The sequence below is a fragment of the Argiope bruennichi genome, chromosome 11 (genome assembly GCF_947563725.1).
Source record: "Argiope bruennichi chromosome 11, qqArgBrue1.1, whole genome shotgun sequence".
NCBI lineage: Eukaryota > Metazoa > Arthropoda > Arachnida > Araneae > Araneidae > Argiope > Argiope bruennichi.
The window spans coordinates 48,142,462-48,157,293 of record NC_079161.1 but is presented as its reverse complement, the minus strand read 5'-3'; the positions used below and the strand labels follow the sequence as shown (position 1 = coordinate 48,157,293).

The following is a 14,832-nucleotide window of genomic DNA, read 5'->3' as shown; positions in this document are numbered from 1 at the left end:
ACCCCCAAAATTAAACGAGCTATCCGTAGAAATCGTTCCGATTCAATCCACTCTTCTTTGAGATGAATCAAAATGACAAAATCTTTTAACTGACCAATGCGGAAGCCGGAATCCATCTGTTAACGCCGCAAGTATCACCAGCGGTAAACATATTTCGGTAGCAATTCATTTGGCGCTAAAACCATAAATTCGCCAAATTGGCTACTGATTTTCCTTGTCAACTCAAACACGTTTTGAATGTTCGGTTGAAAGAATATTATTATTAGCTGTGTAGTAGATTCCGATTTCAGTCTTCGTCCTGAGCGTTTATAAGATTCGTTGAATTATATCTGGCCCATAACTTTTAAATTCAAAATGATTTTGCAGACTAATATTATGGATAATCAGAATCGTCATACTCCACACACATATAATTCAAATACTCGGGTAAGTTAAATTTTCATTTGAATATTTCTGAATATTGTCAAATATTTAATAAAAAAGACTGCAACGTTCTTCGTAATTCGAATTCGTCGGTATAAAGAATTTATCTTCCTTGAATTTCCTATTGGAGTAATTTTAAAATATCGACTACTATTCAAACTTTTTATTTATTCGAAATCAAAATTATAAATTGTTCGAATTTTGAATAAATATCGTTTGCTACATATGTCTAAAATTTGTGACTTTAGTAATAGTGAAGGAATAATTCTCATTTCACTCATGGAATAATATCTGGTTCGTAGCTTTAGAATTGAAAATGATTTTGCAAACTAATATTGTTGATAGAATTGTTATCCACGCACATATGTAATTCAAATACTCGGGTAAGTTAAAATTGTGCTGCTCAAAGCTAATAATCACACAATTAATTTAAATTTCTACTTTATTATTTTAATCTTTGAACACATGAAATGCGATTTGCGTTATTTATTCTCAAATTTTAACACTCGGGAAAGTAATGCGATGCGTAATTATTCACCTAATACAAAGACTTGTTTATTGCTCTGAAAATAGAAATATGTATAATAGTTTTAAGTTAAATTTCTTTGAAAAATGAATCTACATCTTACCATTCTATATGTATTTTTAATAATCAAAATTGAAAAATAAATAAAACGTCAAAATGATGCACCGTCTTGAATAGTGAGTGTGAGGTATTATCTAAATGCAAAGGGTTATTCTACAATTGTTGTATTCGAAGTTAATTGTAGCTTGTTTATTGTGCTTATTACAATTGCAAACTACATAAATAAATTTTGACTGCTATTTTAGTTTTAAAAAATTGTCTTTTATCTTTTAGTTTTTGGCACTGCCCCCCCCCCTCGAATTATTGTATAAATAGAATTTTTATAGTAGCATCCTCAAATTCGAATTGGTCAAATTACATTTCCAATTTCCGACAATATGATGCAAAATAGAATTCTATGCTATTTCTTAAATTTTGTTGTACAGTTTTAACCTCTTAACTGCCGTGCCCGAGTATCACTCTTGCATGAAATGATCTTATTTTTCGAATAATAAACTAATTTTAATATGTTATGATGAAATGGGTGAAAAATGATGCAAACTAATTTTAATACGTTATAAATGGGTGCAAAAATGGTGTGGCAACAAATATGCCTCAAATTAATTCAATCAAAACACCTTTCAAAAATAGGGGCATCTAATTAGAATACTAAAAACTGCATAATTATGGGTGAAAATGATTGCATTAGTGATATTAAAATTTTTTGCTATAATTGAATATCTTTCCGACACAGAATTGTTTTAATAATTAACAATTTTAATAGTTAATCAATTAAAGATTATTAATTTAAAACATATTTTTAACATTTCATTTTAACTAAAGACCTTCCGTCAGGTTAAATTGATTTTTCTTACTCTTGACAATAATACGGTTTTTAAAATGTTGCACCTGACCAAAAGTTAACATAAGTAGTCGATACATCTTTAATCCTCCATTCCTTTGAGTCCTATATTTTCGTATTTAAGCAGATTGAAAATTAATTTTATCCTACTTCGCTTTACTTTCGTTGGTTAGTGTACTTGCTTTTTGTTTTAATAACGTTGAAAATACTTAACTATAAATTAGTTTCCAAACTATTTAAACCTTATAGCATATAATTATCGATTTAAAAACATGCAGTTGGAAAATAAATGTAGTGATTTATTTATAGAATATCCTCTGCATATTTATGTACTTGTTCTTTAGTTTTAATATTTTCTTCATATGTTTTGCGGAATTCGTTTTTTTTTTTTTTTAATAAATACTTCAATCTTTACTGATTTATAGTAATATGATACAGAATGTTTCACTTTGCTACAATCTTTAAATTGCTATTTTTGTGTAATATTCTTGGGAATTGAGTGATTTAATTGCCATTTATGTGCAATCTTCTTGGGAATTGAGTGATTTAGTTGCCATTTATGTGCAATCTTCTTGGGAATTGAGTGATTTAGTTGCCATTTATGTGCAATCTTCTTGGGAATTGAGTGATTTAGTTGCCATTTATGTGCAATCTTCTTGGGAATTGAGTGATTTAGTTGCCATTTATGTGCAATCTTCTTGGGAATTGAGTGATTTAGTTGCCATTTATGTGCAATCTTCTTGGGAATTGAGTGATTTAGTTGCCATTTATGTGCAATCTTCTTGGGAATTGAGTGATTTAGTTGCCATTTATGTGCAATCTTCTTGGGAATTGAGTGATTTAGTTGCCATTTATGTGCAATCTTCTTGGGAATTGAGTGATTTAGTTGCCATTTATGTGCAATCTTCTTGGGAATTGAGTGATTTAGTTGCCATTTATGTGCAATCTTCTTGGGAATTGAGTGATTTAGTTGCCATTTATGTGCAATCTTCTTGGGAATTGAGTGATTTAGTTGCCATTTATGTGCAATCTTCTTGGGAATTGAGTGATTTAGTTGCCATTTATGTGCAATCTTCTTGGGAATTGAGTGATTTAGTTGCCATTTATGTGCAATCTTCTTGGGAATTGAGTGATTTAGTTGCCATTTATGTGCAATCTTCTTGGGAATTGAGTGATTTAGTTGCCATTTATGTGCAATCTTCTTGGGAATTGAGTGATTTAGTTGCCATTTATGTGCAATCTTCTTGGGAATTGAGTGATTTAGTTGCCATTTATGTGCAATCTTCTTGGGAATTGAGTGATTTAGTTGCCATTTATGTGCAATCTTCTTGGGAATTGAGTGATTTAGTTGCCATTTATGTGCAATCTTCTTGGGAATTGAGTGATTTAGTTGCCATTTATGTGCAATCTTCTTGGGAATTGAGTGATTTAGTTGCCATTTATGTGCAATCTTCTTGGGAATTGAGTGATTTAGTTGCCATTTATGTGCAATCTTCTTGGGAATTGAGTGATTTAGTTGCCATTTATGTGCAATCTTCTTGGGAATTGAGTGATTTAGTTGCCATTTATGTGCAATCTTCTTGGGAATTGAGTGATTTAGTTGCCATTTATGTGCAATCTTCTTGGGAATTGAGTGATTTAGTTGCCATTTATGTGCAATCTTCTTGGGAATTGAGTGATTTAGTTGCCATTTATGTGCAATCTTCTTGGGAATTGAGTGATTTAGTTGCCATTTATGTGCAATCTTCTTGGGAATTGAGTGATTTAGTTGCCATTTATGTGCAATCTTCTTGGGAATTGAGTGATTTAGTTGCCATTTATGTGCAATCTTCTTGGGAATTGAGTGATTTAGTTGCCATTTATGTGCAATCTTCTTGGGAATTGAGTGATTTAGTTGCCATTTATGTGCAATCTTCTTGGGAATTGAGTGATTTAGTTGCCATTTATGTGCAATCTTCTTGGGAATTGAGTGATTTAGTTGCCATTTATGTGCAATCTTCTTGGGAATTGAGTGATTTAGTTGCCATTTATGTGCAATCTTCTTGGGAATTGAGTGATTTAGTTGCCATTTATGTGCAATCTTCTTGGGAATTGAGTGATTTAGTTGCCATTTATGTGCAATCTTCTTGGGAATTGAGTGATTTAGTTGCCATTTATGTGCAATCTTCTTGGGAATTGAGTGATTTAGTTGCCATTTATGTGCAATCTTCTTGGGAATTGAGTGATTTAGTTGCCATTTATGTGCAATCTTCTTGGGAATTGAGTGATTTAGTTGCCATTTATGTGCAATCTTCTTGGGAATTGAGTGATTTAGTTGCCATTTATGTGCAATCTTCTTGGGAATTGAGTGATTTAGTTGCCATTTATGTGCAATCTTCTTGGGAATTGAGTGATTTAGTTGCCATTTATGTGCAATCTTCTTGGGAATTGAGTGATTTAGTTGCCATTTATGTGCAATCTTCTTGGGAATTGAGTGATTTAGTTGCCATTTATGTGCAATCTTCTTGGGAATTGAGTGATTTAGTTGCCATTTATGTGCAATCTTCTTGGGAATTGAGTGATTTAGTTGCCATTTATGTGCAATCTTCTTGGGAATTGAGTGATTTAGTTGCCATTTATGTGCAATCTTCTGGGGAATTGAGTGATTTAGTTGCCATTTATGTGCAATCTTCTGGGGAATTGAGTGATTTAGTTGCCATTTATGTGCAATCTTCTGGGGAATTGAGTGATTTAGTTGCCATTTATGTGCAATCTTCTGGGGAATTGAGTGATTTAGTTGCCATTTATGTGCAATCTTCTGGGGAATTGAGTGATTTAGTTGCCATTTATGTGCAATCTTCTGGGGAATTGAGTGATTTAGTTGCCATTTATGTGCAATCTTCTGGGGAATTGAGTGATTTAGTTGCCATTTATGTGCAATCTTCTGGGGAATTGAGTGATTTAGTTGCCATTTATGTGCAATCTTCTGGGGAATTGAGTGATTTAGTTGCCATTTATGTGCAATCTTCTGGGGAATTGAGTGATTTAGTTGCCATTTATGTGCAATCTTCTGGGGAATTGAGTGATTTAGTTGCCATTTATGTGCAATCTTCTGGGGAATTGAGTGATTTAGTTGCCATTTATGTGCAATCTTCTGGGGAATTGAGTGATTTAGTTGCCATTTATGTGCAATCTTCTGGGGAATTGAGTGATTTAGTTGCCATTTATGTGCAATCTTCTGGGGAATTGAGTGATTTAGTTGCCATTTATGTGCAATCTTCTGGGGAATTGAGTGATTTAGTTGCCATTTATGTGCAATCTTCTGGGGAATTGAGTGATTTAGTTGCCATTTATGTGCAATCTTCTGGGGAATTGAGTGATTTAGTTGCCATTTATGTGCAATCTTCTGGGGAATTGAGTGATTTAGTTGCCATTTATGTGCAATCTTCTGGGGAATTGAGTGATTTAGTTGCCATTTATGTGCAATCTTCTGGGGAATTGAGTGATTTAGTTGCCATTTATGTGCAATCTTCTGGGGAATTGAGTGATTTAGTTGCCATTTATGTGCAATCTTCTGGGGAATTGAGTGATTTAGTTGCCATTTATGTGCAATCTTCTGGGGAATTGAGTGATTTAGTTGCCATTTATGTGCAATCTTCTGGGGAATTGAGTGATTTAGTTGCCATTTATGTGCAATCTTCTGGGGAATTGAGTGATTTAGTTGCCATTTATGTGCAATCTTCTGGGGAATTGAGTGATTTAGTTGCCATTTATGTGCAATCTTCTTGGGAATTGAGTGATTTAGTTGCCATTTATGTGCAATCTTCTTGGGAATTGAGTGATTTAGTTGCCATTTATGTGCAATCTTCTTGGGAATTGAGTGATTTAGTTGCCATTTATGTGCAATCTTCTTGGGAATTGAGTGATTTAGTTGCCATTTATGTGCAATCTTCTTGGGAATTGAGTGATTTAGTTGCCATTTATGTGCAATCTTCTTGGGAATTGAGTGATTGAGTTGCCATTTATGTGCAATCTTCTTGGGAATTGAGTGATTGAGTTGCCATTTATGTGCAATCTTCTTGGGAATTGAGTGATTGAGTTGCCATTTATGTGCAATCTTCTTGGGAATTGAGTGATTGAGTTGCCATTTATGTGCAATCTTCTGGGGAATTGAGTGATTGAGTTGCCATTTATGTGCAATCTTCTGGGGAATTGAGTGATTGAGTTGCCATTTATGTGCAATCTTCTGGGGAATTGAGTGATTGAGTTGCCATTTATGTGCAATCTTCTGGGGAATTGAGTGATTGAGTTGCCATTTATGTGCAATCTTCTGGGGAATTGAGTGATTGAGTTGCCATTTATGTGCAATCTTCTGGGGAATTGAGTGATTGAGTTGCCATTTATGTGCAATCTTCTGGGGAATTGAGTGATTGAGTTGCCATTTATGTGCAATCTTCTGGGGAATTGAGTGATTGAGTTGCCATTTATGTGCAATCTTCTGGGGAATTGAGTGATTGAGTTGCCATTTATGTGCAATCTTCTGGGGAATTGAGTGATTGAGTTGCCATTTATGTGCAATCTTCTGGGGAATTGAGTGATTGAGTTGCCATTTATGTGCAATCTTCTGGGGAATTGAGTGATTGAGTTGCCATTTATGTGCAATCTTCTGGGGAATTGAGTGATTGAGTTGCCATTTATGTGCAATCTTCTGGGGAATTGAGTGATTGAGTTGCCATTTATGTGCAATCTTCTGGGGAATTGAGTGATTGAGTTGCCATTTATGTGCAATCTTCTGGGGAATTGAGTGATTGAGTTGCCATTTATGTGCAATCTTCTGGGGAATTGAGTGATTGAGTTGCCATTTATGTGCAATCTTCTGGGGAATTGAGTGATTTAATTGCTCTTATGTGCAATATTTGCGAAAATATAATTTCCCAAACGAAAGAATTGTTATTTATCTGCAACATTTGCAAAAATTCGGATCATGGTTTCAAGCTAGAGAATTGTTATTTGTGTGCTACCTAATTTCGATTGGCACACAATTTTCCCTATCCCAGTTTTTATTACACATTTAAATGCCCAAGCTAAAAGATTAATCATAGATCTCCATTTGCATTTTAAATCTAATTATTGAAACACGTTTATAATCCTTTGTTATGAAGAGAATGAGATTTTATTAACATTAAACTGACATGAGGGCTTGCATTTCAAGAAGTAAAACTCGGTACAGTTCAGAATTTTCGATTTTTGTCCCAATTATGAGAAAACGTCCCAATTATTCATGAATCCAAGGAGCCTGCTAGTCATGGAATTTTACTTTTAGGAAAGGCGAAATTAAAAATGATTAACTAAATTTCACTTTTTTTAAAAGCCAGATTAAAAAATATATATATGAATCCTCCCCCCCCCCCAATTTCTGTTGTACTTTAACCATTTCTAGGGCAGTGGAAAGTATGCTTCCCACCAAATTTATCAATCTTTGTATGAAATTATGTAGGTTGGCATAAGTTCTGACAATTTTTTTTAGAAAGACAGAAACTTAGATGCTTCAGTTCTTTCTTACACAAAATGTCTTGATTTGTTACTTAATTATTAACCAAAGTAATTAATTAATCAAATTAAATTCATCTAATAAGCTAAATGAATCCCTTTTCTTATTCTAATTTCAAGCCTAAAAATATTTAAACATAATGACTAGAAAAAAATGGCCCTTTAAAGGGTAAAAGTGATCCCCTAGAATATCATGAATTGTCCCAATTTTCGATATGTTCCTAATTATCTATTTTTCCCCACTTGACAATATATAATTCACATTTAAAAGGATAACAATCTATTTGAATATTTTTAAAAATATTTCTGAAAAATTTTGCTTTCCATTTTTTACAATATACAGAATATGTCATTTATGTTAATGAACCCACGTGTTGGAAAATAGGTAAAATACTACATACTTTCTTTTTATGAAATCTGTTTAACATAATTTGGAATAAAATCTGTAAATTGCATTAAACATAATGTTTAAAAGGCTCTATAAGGCAGATCATTAGATGTAAAATTAGTAAATCTCTTAAAAATTAAACTTTCAATATTTGTTGCTCATTAAAAAAGGATTTTTCCAAATTTAAATTGATCTCTAATGGAAAAAATATTAATACTTTTACAATAACTTCAAAGCACATTATGGCTCAAAAATAATTTTTAGTCCAGTTTAAAATTTTTAGAAAATTAGTTTTCTGTTACATAAATCTTATTTTCTGTAACATTTTTTTTCTTCAAATTTTAGTGAATTAAAAAAAAATATATTTTGAATGCTTTTTTAAAATAATACATTTAATGTATGTATACTCCTATTTTGCGATATTAAATACACTAATCACCTTTGATGATTAAATTGGCTTTTAGGCTGTTAAAACTGTAGAATGTTTTTTAAACGTTAAAACGTAGAATGTGTTTGTTTTTTTCGCCTTGTTATTTAAGATTGAAAAACACGAATTTAATTGAATAATTCTACTACAAATTACAACCTACAAATGAAAAAGTGTATGAACTAAAAAGAAGAAAAAAAGGCGGAAACGAACATTCTACTTCTGGGTTAATGTTTAAGAACAGCGATTTTTTTTTTATCTTCATTTTTTTAATATGGTCAAAAAATAACGTGATTGAGCGTTTTCATAGATAAGTTTGAATTCCATCATAGAATTAAAAATATTACAGATTGTGCTTGCATTTATATCAAGAAAAAATAATCTTACGTAAATGAAATTGATAGAATTAAACCTCTCGTTATCGGTTATTTAAATTCCGTGTACCGATTTACCAATTCAAGAAGTTATCTTGACGCTATCTCTAACATTTTGATAAACGATCATTCTTTTGTTCATAAAAATTTTCAAAGAATGCTGGAAATTTCTACAACAAGGGTTTGAAATATTTGTTGGATGCCAAGTTATGAGAATTCCAAGGGGCTGATATTGCGCCAAGCGGAAAAATAGCGTCAGGCATAATAAAAGCAATTGTCCTTTGCGCAGAAAAAAATCTGATGTTAAAGCTAGACACTAGTCTTGTGGTATAATAAGTCCAAAACAAATTTCATTGTATGCAATCATTAATAAAAAACTTTTGTTTATTTAATCTAATTATGTCTCTTGGTTCAGAATTAACGAATTTATGTATCGATCATGTATTCGTTCCATATACAGTGGCTCAAAAAATTGTTAGTACACCTTACTTTTACTTGATAAATCCGACTTTCATCATAAATAACACATTACCGGGAAGTGCAAACATGATTTTATTTTTACACGTAACAAATGGTTTAATTTAGAGTAAAAATAAAGAAAAATCAACGAGAAACTTCTAAATTGAAAAGTTTCAGAAACATTTTAAATAAACATACGCAGAATTTTACCTCAAAAAATTGAGAATACACCAATGAAATTCTTGTAATATCAAGCATAGAAAGAAAATGTCAGCATTTAGTTGCATGTCCTTTGGCTCTTATAATGGCCTCTAAACGTCGTGGTACCGATTCGATCAATTTTTGGTGGTATCTGAAGATATTTTACCCCATTCTTCTTGACCACTTGTTTTAAATGGGTTTTGTTTCTAATTTTGTGTTTTTGGACCACTGCTTCGAGTGTGGCCCACAGATATTCTATGGTATTGATGTTGGGTACTATGGTAGAGTGTGTAACTGCTGGTTACAATATAAAAGACACCATATTTTGACGTTACGAACATTCTGTTTCCCTACTGGAAAATGAAATTTCTATCTAAACTCAAATTTTTAGCACTTTCCTTTAGATTGCTGCGAAGTATATCCAAGTAAACCATATCGTTTATAATGCCATCTATACAAATTAAATTTCCTACCCCAAATGAAGCCATGCAACCTCAAATCATGACGGGGTCACCATCATGTTTAACTGGAGGACGCAAGTTTTTTTAAATTCAAAACAATATTAGGCTTTCTCCATACTATACGATGGCTGTCACGGCCAGAAATGTTGAGTTTTCATTCATTACTAAATATAGCCTTCTTCCAAAGATTATTGATCTTCAACTGATTAGTTTTTGCAAACTTCAAATGCTTTTTCTAAATTTGCAAATTGATGAACGGTTTCTCTCTAACAATGCGATTTTTATATCCAGCTTGTCTAATGGCACTTCGCACAGTTTCAAGCCTTATACTTCTGCCTATGATTTGAAAAGTTTCTGCAACAAGTTGGATGAAACATATGATCGCAGCAATCTAAAGAAAAGTGTTAAAAATTTGGGATTAGATGGAAATTCCATTTTCCAGCAGGAAACGACCCCAAACAGAATGCTCGTAACGTCAAAATATGGTGTCTTTTATATTGTAACCAGCAGTTACACACTCTACCATAGTACCCAACATCAATACCATAGAATATCTGTGGGCCACACTCGAAGCAGTGGTCCAAAAACACAAAATTAGAAACAAAACCAATTTAAAGCAAGTGTTTCAAGAAGAATGGGGTAAAATATCTTCAGATACCACCAAAAATTGATCGAATCGGTACCACGACGTTTAGAGGCCATTATAAGAGCCAAAGGACATGCAACTAAATGCTGACATTTTCTTTCTATGCTTGATATTACAAGAATTTCATTGGTGTATTCTCAATTTTTTGAGGTAAAATTCTGCGTATGTTTATTTAAAATGTTTCTGAAACTTTTCAATTTAGAAGTTTCTCGTTGATTTTTCTTTATTTTTACTCTAAATTAAACCATTTGTTACGTGTAAAAATAAAAACAAGTTTGCACTTCCCGGTAATGTGTTATTTATATTGAAAGTCGGATTTATCAAGTAAAAGTAAGGTGTACTCTCAATTTTTTGAGCCACTGTATATGTTCCATGCGGTATCTTCTCTTATGTTTCCTGCTTGCAATTCGATCTTTTCTAGCTTATTCTTACTGAATGTTCTGATTTTAATGCTTTTAAAGTGATATATTCTTAATAGATTGAATCATTTTAGTGCTATGCATATTCCGTTGAAGGTGTGTATTTTTTTCAACCTCTCACTTCTTGATTGTCCAGTATTATTCCATAAATCTTTATATGCGAGAAATGTATACAAAAAATAATTATTGTAATCTATTTTAAAATAAAATTGATATTCAAAATCTATTATATGAGAAATTTTATGTAAACATTGCTCTGTGACTGGTAGATAGTGGATCACCTGATCAATGACATTTGAGGGTTTTTTTGCCAGAATTTTTTGAAATATTTAATGAAAATTATTACTTTGTAGTATTTATATTGCACTTGACAATGAAATGGTGTCAAAAAATTAAAAAAAAAGCTTTAATCTAACATCAAATTAACAGCAAATGAATTAAAAACGATATTACTTATTTTTTCTACTTTGAAATATACCGTTTGTGACAATACTTATGTATAGATTTCCGATTTATCTTTTTCCTATAAATTAGATTTTTTGTCTCTCGCCTTGCAATCGTCTGAATACCCAAACAATGCAGGTGTTAATCTTGCATTGTTTTTTTAAACACTATCGGGGCTTCCAGCGATATTCGACGAAGAAAAAATGCAGAGAAAGACCGAGCGAGGATCTGGAAATATGAAAAGAAAAGCTGATCGGGAAGCTACTAAACTGTCGGCAAAATGTGAAAAATTGATTCAATATTTAGATATTGGAGGTATAAGCAAATAGTGTCCTCATTGCAGTGCTTTGAATTTTTAATCAGAATTATTAATTTCCGGCCGCTCGGAAAATGTATCTCATTACAGAAACATTAATACCGAGTTTACACTCGGCCAGTTATAAGATGGCCAGTAGGTAGTTGTGGTGATAGCTTCATAAGCCAGTTAACAACCTCTGGACACGAGTGTTCACTTTTGTCTAGTGGTTATGTTACGCGGTTATGAACCCTAACGTTGCGAGTTCGGTCCTTGGCAATTCAACTACGACATACCATATGCCACATTTCATCCGATCAGTTCGAAACGTTGTTTAATAATCTATGTTCTCAGACAGATAGACAAATATAATTCCAAAAATGTGTTTGTGAACTAGGGGAGTTCTGATATGTGGAGATTCATATATATAATATATAATATTTACGATTACAGTAATTTCTATTTATATACATGGCATACTTGAAAATAATGCGGGACTGGTCTTCCCAAAACTTTCTCGCATACTGTAATAAACTTATAGTGCTAGAGAACGCGTTACATGGCATTGGCGTTTAATAATTACAAAATACTAACTTTCACGCGAATTTATCGTTTTTACTGAATCTGTCGTGTGATCCTTGGCGAGGTATTTGGCGGTTAGTCCCTATTATGCGTTAATAGTATCGAAAAATCGAATTTGTATTTTAGACACATTTTCTTCAACAGGTTGAAACAAAAATTGGGCTCAAAATTGCACTTGTAGTCGTAAAATCTCATACCAAATTTGATATAGTTAAGTCATTGTTTTAAAATTATAAAATTTATATGTTTCTGAAAGAACAAATAAATTCCATAGACAGTCAGCCTGTAGTTGGATTTGGCTGAAATATGACAGTCGTCTATTCTATAGATGTTTAATCTGTGCACCAAATTTGATCTATCTAGTTCTCATGGTAGGGCCTCGGTGGCCTGGCGGTAAGGTCTCGGCTTCGGAACAGGAGAGTTTCAGGTTCGTGACCCGATTCCACCGAAGAACCGTCGTGTAAGGGTGTCTGTTGCACGTTAAATCCATCATGGCCAAACGCCCCACTGGGGTGGTGTGGAGAGGGGTTGCCAGCTCAGGTGTCATCCTCGTCATCTGACCGCGGTTCAAAATGACGAGGCCCGTCCCAAAATAGCCCTAGTGTTTAATAATTACGAAATATTATCTTTCAGCACGGGACGTTAATATAACTATACTAAACTAGTTCTCTTTGTTTTGTAATTGTCGTGTTAACTTATAGACGGACAGGCGAACTTCCTCTGAAGTTTTACTCAAAATTTGATAGAAATCTGCAAATTTTGTGTAAAGACCATACAATCCTTGTCGAAAACGTTTTTGAGTTATCTTTGTCATAGACACACAACACCGCCTCATGCCCTTGAAACTATAACCTACTGGTTATTTAAACAGTGTAATGAGCATAATGTACGAGAGACATCAAAAGACGCTCCTATTCTATCCATCGCTGTGATTATCACCCAACTTTTTCCACGTCTGACCTTCATTGATTAAAATTTGGTACGGGGATTTTAATATTGGATAAGAAAAAAAAAAAGCCACGAGCAATGAGCTGGTTGAAATTCAAATGAGAAATGGCAATTGGTTTATTAAGCAAACTATCAAAGAGAAACTGAAAACATATGCTAATATACATAAACAGACTTAGTTTGTTATTGCAAAATTCAGAAAAAATAATAAAATTATTAATAAAAAAAACTGCTAGAAATGGGGACTAAAATAAAAAAAAAAAAAAAAAAAAAAAAAAAAAAAAAAAAAAAAAAAACAGGACAAATAAAAAAAAAAAAAAAAAAATACTCTGTACAAAGATGAAAATAACAGAAAATAGACGGACAGAACTGAAATTTTCCAAAAATGTGTTTTTAGAACTCAGAAAGGTCTGAAGCGTGGAGATTCGTCAAAATTTCGAATTTTTTGACAATTATTATAGTTTCTCTATACTACGTATACGACAGAATAAGTCTTCTTTAAGCAAGACCGGCCATTTGGCGGGTGCGGTAGATACTATGCACCGGGGCCCCGCGATTGAGAGGTCCCGCTGTGATCAAGAATTAAAATAGTATTCTGAACAATAATAGCGTTTACACATACTAAAAGTATACGTTTGATTCCACATGCCTGGTTGAGCTTCGACTTACGTTGTTATTGGGCTACGGTCGCAAAGGGGGGTGGGGTTGGAGTTCATTTATGAATAAGAAGATACCATTCAGACATATTAAGACAGAGCAGCGTGACTTCTGGGCGCATGCGGCTCCCGGAAGTCAAGAATGAGGCTGGGTTCAAATGGACTTTTAAATCAACTACTTTTTTTCTACATTTAATGTAATATATTTTATTTGTGCATCTGTGCATATTTATTTATAATTAGTTGTTGAAACAAAAAGTAAAGCTAAGATCAATTAAACGATCAACTCTTAACAATACACACTGCATTACTTCTTCACCGACGACGACCGGAATAAGAAGAATTAAGGAAGAAGTTTAAATGTACTAGTCATAGGATTTGGAAATATACGAAGTTTACAGTATATATTATAGTCTAGTGAAAGTGTGCAAATATTAATATAAGTGGATTTACAGTCACTTATCTCACTTGCTAGGTAATAGCGTATAGTATAACATATATAAATTTGATCATTCATTCTATAAACTGCTTAATACTGTTAGATATAACCATGTCCATGCCAATGAAATATCGCTCTGGGTGTCAAAAAAGAAAATTATCAGAAAAAAAGAAAAGCTAAACTTCACAAGAAGTTGCAAGTAGATCAGTTTTCTTGGCTTCGAAGTAATTCCGGAAAACAAATTGCTTCAACTTCAGAAATTGCAATTCAAACTTCAACTGGGGAAGTGATTTCTACTCCAACTACAGTGAAACTACAGTCTTGCAGTGAAAATGTTGAAACGGTGAAATTTGTTGTAGAACCGTGTGTATGACCGAATATGACCGAATCAGAAAATAATGACGGAAATGACAATAACAAATACGATCAAGAGAATATAAATGATCCTGGTTTATGGCCAAGTATTATAACTGATAAATTTAGAATGTTTTGTATTAAAGCATCCCTGTCCAACACAAGGAATTTTTTTTTTTTTTTTTTGCTAAAAATGCTAAGGTAGATCATTTTCCACTACGTACTATAAAAAAAATGCCAGATAGTGAAACCCAACTTCGCAAATGGTTCATCTATTTCAAAACGCAAGCTTCCGTGTTTTGTTTCTGTTGTATACTATTTTCCGAAATAAGAAAGGACCAACTACATGATTTATAGGTG

General features: G+C 32.9%; 1 protein-coding gene across 2 annotated transcripts in view; it reads left to right on the top strand.

The window, feature by feature from the left end:
* The first annotated feature begins 240 nt into the window (after nucleotides 1–240).
* The window catches only part of LOC129956875 (isatin hydrolase-like), a 39,294-nt gene continuing 24,702 nt past the window's right edge, over nucleotides 241–14,832 (top strand). Inside the window, exon 1 of one of the 2 annotated variants that reach the window (XM_056068852.1) lies at nucleotides 241–426. In XM_056068852.1, the coding sequence (XP_055924827.1) occupies nucleotides 355–426 (72 nt within the window). In that variant the 5' untranslated portion in view covers nucleotides 241–354. Of the gene's footprint in view, nucleotides 427–733; nucleotides 807–14,832 lie in introns of those variants that run through there. The other variant, XM_056068853.1, reaches the window with a different exon arrangement.